The following is an 8,890-nucleotide window of genomic DNA, read 5'->3' on the forward strand; positions in this document are numbered from 1 at the left end:
CTAATCCCTTTCTTCAGGTCCTTTCTGGCTATCCTGTATCCCTCCACTGCTCTGTCTGAATCCTGTTTCCTCATCCTTATGTAAGCCTCCTTCTTCCTCTTTACAAGACATGCAACCTCCTTCGTCAACCAAGGTTCCCTCACACGACCATCTCTTTCCTGCCTGACAGGTACATACATATCAAGGGCACGGCGTATCTTTCCTTGAAAAAGTTCCACATTTCCACGACATCCTTCCCTGACAGCCTATGCTCCCTACGTATGCTCCTCTAATCCTGCCTTACAGCATCGTAATTTCCCTTCCCCCAATTATAAAATCTACCTTGTTGTGCGCACCTATCTCTCTCCATAACCAAGGTGAAAGTCACAGAATTGTGGTCACCATCACCAAAACGTTCACCCACGAACAAGCCCATCACTTGTCCCGGTTCATTACCGAGTACCAAATCCAATATGGCTTCCCCTCTGGTCAGATAATCTACATACTGAGTTAGAAAAGCTTCCTGGACACACTGCGCAAACACCGCCCCATCCAATCTACTTGATCTAAAGAGCTTCCAATCAATATTTGGGAAGTTGAAATCGCCCAACGTTATTTCCTAACAATTTGATCTTGAGTATCTGTACCTAAGTATCTCTGCACCTAAGATGGTACTGTAATGTGGCGACTAAACTTTTCACTGTACTCATTTGAGTACATGTGACAATAAAGCTAATTCTGTTCAGTTCAATTAACACTCACTTCTCTACTTTCCATTCATTCAAAAGAGAACACAAAATCTAAAGACAGAGGCGAACGCACTGTACAGGTTCTCTTACATTGACGATGTGTGTGCCCACCTGCTCCTCGTGAGAAGCTTTCATTATAGAGACTACAAATGTCAGCAGTGACAGGCTGTGAGGCCCCAAGAACCAAGAGGCAAGTAATACTCATGCCTGAACTGCCCGACAATGACCATCTCTGACAAGAGTGAATCTAACCATCACCTTTTGACATTAATGGCTTCCTAATTGCTTAAACCTCCTGTTATCAACATCCTAGGGGTTACCATTGGCCAGAAACCAGAACAGTCATACAAATAGACTGGCTACAACAGCAGGTCAGAGGCAAGGAATCTTGCAGCGAGTATCTCAACCCCTAACTACCCAAAGACTGTCCAAACTCTGCAAGACGTAAAAGTCAGGAGTGTGATGAAATAATCCCCATTTGCCTGGATGAGTGCTGCTTCAATGATAGCAGCCTGTTTGATTGGCATCACATCTACAATCATTCACTTCCTCCACCAACCATGCTCACTATCAGCAGTGTATACCTCCTACAAGATGCAAGGCTCCTCAGGTAGCACCTTTTAAAACCAGGACTACTACCATCTAGAAAGACAAGGACAGCAGGTACATGGAACCACCTGCAAGTTCCGCTCCAATGCAATCACTATCCTGACTTGTAAATATATCACCATTCCTTCACTGTCCTGGAATCCTCTCCCTAATGGTATGGTGAGTCAATCCCCAGCACATGGACTGCAGCGGTTTAAAATGGCAGCTCACAACCATTTTCTCAATGGGCCAGCCAGCAATGTCTAATGTCATGAACGAATTTTAAAAAGACACCAGTGCTCAAACATACTGAAGGGTTTGGTCTTCTGCTTGTAGGCCCTGTGTTGCAACATCTCACCTCCTTTTAGCTGAACCTTGGAGTCTATTCCCTCTGTCCTTTAAAGGGGCATGTGGCTGATGAGGGAAGGCAGCTGGTGCCAATGCTAGCAGTGTCACAGCTTCAGCTCTTGCCCATCATTACTGGAAGGCAGTGCTGTCAAAGCTGCTCTGGGACTATGGTCAAGGCTCCCAGATGGGAGATGCAGCTCAGGGTGAGCAATGTCCAAGAAAGGTGAAGAACCTTCTAAGAGCTTGGCTGTCAAGCTGTCAGCACACTCAATGAAGAACTGCAGTCTCTCAATGGGCATGGCTGAAACCCTTCAGTGCAAATGATTAAAACCTTCCCAGTGTTAATACTTTTACAGAAGCACTTCCTGTTGTGCACACACCTTTAAAATGCCTTTGACCAAGCTATTTTCTGTATCCTGGAAAGAGCAAACAACTACGCTGTGAGCAACCTTTTTATTTTCACTGCCTCACAATTAATACATAACTTCTCCTAACAGCATGCATTAGGACAAGTACTTAGAACTACCTACTTTGAAACAATGTACACTCCTAGGCACCACAACATGTTGAACTACTTCAGGTGATGGTGGGAAATGCAAAAATTGAAATTGGTATAATGTGTAGTTTTCCCTTAAACATGCAACTGACCAACTACTTCCAGCTTTGTGTTTTTATTTCCCCATTTCCAAATGCTGCTTCCAAAAATTATTCTCTCAAAATCGTACTGGTATACTAATCTTAGTGACTCGATGTGGTTAAATTTTGATTTATTTTAATTAAGAACGTAACGCAGTATGTTCCAGATTATGTTCCAGATACTGACGTGAAGAAAGCCGTTTTAATGCTTACAAAATATTAACTGTAATAGTTATTGCAGATTATGATTTGCACATCCAATAATTAAACCGGGCTTTCACTTTCACTTTAATAAACTTTGATAAATTATGTGGTGGTCATAAAACAGAATCAGTGATTGCTTCTAACAGAAGAATCATTTCAATTTGAAGGACTTACCTGGCTAGTAATTTTGGAAACCTCCTTTGCAAGCTCAATATCTGGTCTACCTAAGACAGATGTTTTTCTAGATGCTGCTGCTTTAGCATGGTTTTTATATGTAATCTGCAAAGATATATAAAGTTCTATAAATAAATCATTTAAGATGTAAATGTAAATTTGCATTTAATTGAAATCTCTTCAGTTGTTTACTTATCTAAAATCAATACTTATTACATTTAGTCACAACAATATCCTGTTTGCCCACTGATGGAATTGTAGATTATTTAGGATGACATTTCCTTGGCTCTGCAATGAATGGACATGAATGATTACTTGCACTGAACTAATTCTGTAACCCTGATAAAGAATTTCAACACAGCATTGAAACTTCAGTGTGAACATCCACCATAATGTGCTGACCAATCTAATTTTCACATTCAAGTAAAATTGACTTCATGGTGCACTACAGCTTGTGACTACATTATGCTTCACAGATACAACAATTTTCCTAGGATTAGTACAAAAGGCTTGTGAGTAGTAACAATCTTTTTTACAGATTTTCACTTCACTGACTTATTGTCACATTAAGACGACAGACTAGGTGATGAACTATGAGAGAATAAGGCAGCTATGACTTTGGTCCTACGTCTATGAGTTCATGGCTTTATCAATTAAGTAATGAAACTGCAATACTTTAATAATTATACAACTGACTAACAGCTGAAGTCTATTTTCACATTCCACTGGGACTATATTCCATCATGTTCGCTTCAAGCTGATTATTGATTTTATTACTGCACAAAATGCATTAAACATTGCAGTTAATTAATATAATGGATTTTTAAAAATTATAATAGTAATTCTGAGTAAATTTCATAAATTGTATGTGAAAATTATATTGGATCTAGTTTACTATAATTTCTTTCGCCATTCAGAAACATTTAAGTATTTGATTTTGGAAACCAAAACCTCTGAGCAAGAAAAAAGATCAGAATGTGAAAAAAACTCATTTCTAATAATGTTTGTTTTTTCAAAAGTAGCTTGCCAGCTTGATAGCACTCTTAATTCTGGTTTGTAAGGTTACTGGTTCAAAGTGTCATGCATATAGCTAAGGCAGATGATACTGTGTCATAGTATGAGAATGCCTTGTTGTCCAAAATGCAATTTTGAGATGAGATTGTAAGCTGAGGCTCCATCTATCTTCACAGATGGATCCAAATAGTGTTTTGGAACCTATAAAGGAGGCACAGAGTTTGCATGGTCTCTAGGTCAACAGTTTTCCCCAAACTCACCAAAATAAGTTATTTGGCCATATGTAACACCTTGCAGTCAACATTTTCTTGTTTGTATAATGGCAACTACACTTCAAAAGCAATATCATGGTTGTTAAGTGCATGTAACATGGCATGCGATATAGATCCAATCTTTTTTCTCTTGTTTAATATCTAATGAATTAATAAATGCTAAACAAAGTACAAAATAAACATTATGGATGACTAAATGATTTGCCTTATAAGTTTGATTGGAATAGGTATCACATTTAATGGCATTATCCTTTCCCAGCAACATTAAACCCCATCTTATGAACATCACATGATCATAATCTAGGCTTCCTCTCACTAGAGATATTGATGAAGTTACTGATAGCAGATGCACAAATTATCCAGTGGAGAATGCAAAATTCATCTCTCACATATATTACTGCCTTTTTTTTTGGAATTTGTGCTCATTTTTAACAAGCAGAATAATCCAAATAGAAGATATATACTCATGCCATATTTATAAAGCAGAACCTATTATGTCAAATTTATTAAAAAAAGATGAAATAAGATGTTAAAAAACTAATATAAAACTAATAAAAAATGTTCAAATAAACTTGATTAAACTTCTTCAATGAAAATGAGAAATTAGCAATTCTGTAGTTGTCACCATAAACGAGAAAGAGCTTCATCCCTGTTTCTTTCTGATTCCTCATTCTCCTGAATATTGACAATGTCAGATGGCTGAAGGGAGGTTGTGAGCTGATTTCTATGGTCTAAATGTCTGCCTCTGATTGGCCAGCAACTCTCAGCAGGATGGATTTCATCAGTGGAGCTCTAAATGTCAAGAAGTTTGAACACTGGCCAAATAATTCACCAAGAGACATTTAATTCAGTTGAGTGTCCCTTATAGAAGCAACAAGTGGCCGGGATTGAGAACATTATTATCCCTCCCTCAGCTCTGCTGGTGAGTGATTGCTGCTGTAGTACACTGTTTCTATCAGAGGAGTTTCCAATGGAGTCTCAGTGCCAATATTACACAAGACGTATTAGTGCAGGTTAAGATGACACTATGCATGTTTCTGATGTTACAGGCCACTGAGAGGCAGGAGGGGTGTTGTGTGTGTTAGGCAGCAAAATACCAGGGAGTCACATAGGATTGGCTTCCTGACAATCTGGCTCTATTGCCGCATTTTACCAGTAGTGGAATTGGCAGGAGTTCATCACAACCTAAGGTGAGCTGCCAATGAAAAGCTCCTTTGAACGCCTTTCAACCCCCATCCCCACCTCACAATCCCCACCTCAACCTTATCATAAAATCATAGAATTACACAATCCCTACAACATGGAAAGAAGCCATTTGGCCCATTGATTCTGCACCAACTCTCTGAAAAGCATTCCATGCAGACCTTAATGAAAGCCTTCTGCAAATCCAAATACACCATAAACAACCATTCAACCTTATTGATGCTGTTAACTGCAGCTCAAAAACAGTAATAAATGAATTTTACAGAGACACACTGTTATTGACCAAATAAATAATTACGCCAGCAGCTTGGGTCACAATGAAACATTTGGTTATATTTTTATTAATGGAGAAAGATAACGTGCAATCTAAAATTATAGTTAAGTTTTTCTAGGTGCAGCACTTTATAATGCAGGTATCAAAAAAAATAGAATGGGCACAGACAGCACTGAGGTTGGCCATGTGGTAAGCCATCATTGTGGCTAACTGGACTACAGCCTCAGTGCTGTGCCAATGCTGCTTAAAGAAAATCCAGGACAGCACTATAATACACTAAAGTCTTCCTCAATGACAAACTTTTTCAATCAGTTTTCTTTCAGCCCTACCCAAACCAAAAAAAAAAGAAAGAAATGTTAATTACAAGTTCAAAAACAATTCCTTACATTGCTAACCAGCTTGGCAGTTTGTGTCACTTTTTGATGTCTGGCCTGTCGACAATTTGTGTATAACTGTGCATTTGTTGAGCATCTCTCTTGTACAATACCTACTCAGAAAAAGAAACTGATTACTCAGTTTACTCCCAACAAAATTTATATTTTTACCTTACAAAAGCTAATGTAGATTGAAACTTAAAAGAACAATGTAGGATGTTACATATATGTGGACCTAATACTCTTGGTACCATTCACACATCATTATGTAGTTCAGTATTATCAGCAGAGGTTCCTGTAAATATGTAAATTTAATCAGCAGAAATAATTAGAGTCATAGAGATGTACAGCATGGAAACAGACCCTTCGTTCCAACCCGTCCATGCCGACCAGATAGCCCAACCCAATCTCGTTCCACCTGCCAGCACCCAGCCCATATCCCTCCAAACCCTTCTTGATTGCTAAGTCTTGAAAGCTAAATAGTCTTTACTTATGATATTAAGATGCTGTTACTTCATGGACAAGGCAGAAAAGAACCGAGAAGAAAAGGTCAGAAATGTTCAACATTTTGATGACATCAGCTATCAATAAATCTCAGCGCAAATCAGAAATCAAGCAACTCATTGGCCAGGATTTTATAGGGCCCCCGGGAACAGGCTGGGAGGTGGAGCTGGAAGATGGTGGGGAGAATAAAAAGCAAGTGGGATGATGGGAAGTTGGCACACTTGTTGTTTTCCTACCACCACTGGGACCAATGGCAAGAAAAGGTATTGGATGGCCACAGGTACCGGTACTTTACAGTGGTAGGTGGACACTTCTCCAATGGGGAAACGAACAGACAGTCCTCTGGCAGATTCATGGTGAGTGCCTTCTTAATCAGGGGCTCAATGGCTCGCAGACCAAGTCCCTCCTCACTTCCCTTACATCCTTTGAGGCTTCTGCCATTGTTGCTGTAGGCCCTGCAGCAACCTTGCCTCCCCCTGTGCTGTTGGGATGTAAGGGAAGCCAGCCATCTGACTCACTGGCCATTCTAGGGACAGATTCCTGCCCTGTAAGAGCCCTGAGACAAACAGCTAATTACAGGATTGTTACAGCACAGAGGAAGACTATTTGGTTCAACTGTCTGCTCTGACTCTTCAAATGAGCATCATTAACTAGTGTCAATTTCCTACATTCTCCTCATCCCTTTGCACACTATCATGATTCAAATAGTCATCTAATGCCCTTGTGAATGCCTCAATTGAATCTGCCTCCATCACATTCCAGGCAGTGCATTCCAGATTTTAACTGCCCACTGAGTGAAAAAGGTTTCCCTCACCTCATCCTGGCATCTTTTTTGGATTATTTCAAATCTATGCCCTCTTGTTCTTGCTCCTTGCAGACATGGGAACAGTCACAATCTATCTATTCTACACAGCCCATGCATTATTAACAACCCTCTATCAGATCACCTCTTACCTTCTTCTCTTCAAGGAGAACAATTAAAATTTCTTTAATCTATCCTCATAACTGAGATTTGTCATCCAGAGAACTATTCTTGTAAACCCTTTCTACATCTCCTGAATGCATTCATATCTTTCCACCAAAGTGGAACCTGCAATTGTACACAATACTCCAAATGATGTTGAACAAACGTCTCATACAAGTTTAAGATCAACTTCTTGTTCTTGTACTCTATGCCCCAATTAATAAAGCTAAGGACACTAAGCTTTTATTAACTGTTCTCTCCACCTCTCTGACCTCCTTCAATGATCTGTTATTACTACTCTTTTTTTTTTAATTGAAGCCACTATTTTATGTTGTCTTTCAATGTTCTTCCTACCAAAATGCATCACCTGACACTTTTCCCTGCACTGAACATCATCTGCCACCTATCCAGCCACTCCACCAACTTGTCTACGTCCATCTGGAGCTCTACACCTCAAAATTCCCCTGCACACCATGATCCAGATCATTAATCTCTACAAGGAAAATCAAGTGTCTCAGTACTTTACTCACAGCTCTGGTGAGCGGCATTCTTCCTAATCAACCCACTTTTTTCCACATAACTACAAATTCTATCACAAATAATTGTGTCAAGATTGTCTCTTAATTGCCTATGCATATGAAATGATGCCCAGGGCTCCAAAGACAAACTGTGTTGGTTTTCCTCTGACTTTCTGGCCAATGAAAGGGGCTACTGTGATTCCATAAAAGTCTTGCTATTATTTCTGGCTTTCAGTCTATCAATGTATGATATTCACAAATCAGACTAAGAGTCTTGCACAGTAGTTTTTGCTTATGAGATTATGATCTAATATGATGACTGTGCTAAAGAGTGTCATGTCTGCTAGTACTGCTAACTCATCCGCAAGCTGCAAATATTCTCATCCACATCAAACTGTGATTTCTTCAGTCGCTTCTATTATGGCCACATCAGCTACACTGAATATAAACCTCCAACATATCTTCATATTCTAGCTGTCTCTTATAAGCTCCTATCAGCTATCAGGCCTATCCTCACTGAAATCTGTTATCTTAGGACCACACGTGACAAGAAGACTGTAAAGAGATTGGTTTAATCACAGATTTTTGCCAAGGAAATGAATAGACTTAATAACTATGAAGTCAGTTTCGTAATATTTAATTGGAAGAAAGTTCTTCTCATCCAATGATGGTTGAAAGATAAATAATCTGATAATTTAAACAAACATTAGAGAGGTTGAGCAAAGTAGTAGTTAGGTAGAACTGATATACCAGCTGGTGCTCGTAAAGTTAAAAAGTCATTCTGCCTATCACACAAATAAGCAATGTGGTATGTGAATCTGAGTGCCAGGGTGGTGCCAGCTATATAGACAGTATATTCCAACAATTTTGCAGATTGTAGCAATCAGCAAGTTCTTTTGACTTGAAGAATGTGGTGCTGGAAAAGCACAGCAGGTCAGGCAGCATCCAAGGAGCAGGAAAGTCGACGTTTTGGGCATATGCACTTCATCAGGAATGAGACTGGTGGCCCAAGTGGGCTGAGAGATAAATGGGAGGGGGTGGGGTTTGGGGGAAGGTAGCTGGGAATGTGATAGGTAGATGAAGGTGGGG

The 8,890-nt window shown here is 39.5% G+C and overlaps 2 protein-coding genes across 4 annotated transcripts in view; both read right to left on the reverse strand.

Moving 5' to 3' along the window:
- Positions 1-8,890, reverse strand: part of LOC122550024 (LIM zinc-binding domain-containing Nebulette-like) — a 387,183-nt gene that overhangs the window by 75,549 nt on the left and 302,744 nt on the right. The gene's annotated exons all lie outside the window — the stretch shown is intronic.
- LOC122550023 (nebulette-like) overlaps positions 1-8,890 on the reverse strand; it is a 44,735-nt gene that overhangs the window by 22,706 nt on the left and 13,139 nt on the right. The window contains 2 exon segments of the mRNA XM_043690428.1: positions 2,679-2,783; positions 5,828-5,928. Coding sequence (XP_043546363.1) covers positions 2,679-2,783; positions 5,828-5,928 — 206 coding nt within the window.

This window comes from Chiloscyllium plagiosum, chromosome 5, assembly GCF_004010195.1.
Source record: "Chiloscyllium plagiosum isolate BGI_BamShark_2017 chromosome 5, ASM401019v2, whole genome shotgun sequence".
NCBI classification, from domain to species: Eukaryota; Metazoa; Chordata; class Chondrichthyes; order Orectolobiformes; family Hemiscylliidae; genus Chiloscyllium; species Chiloscyllium plagiosum.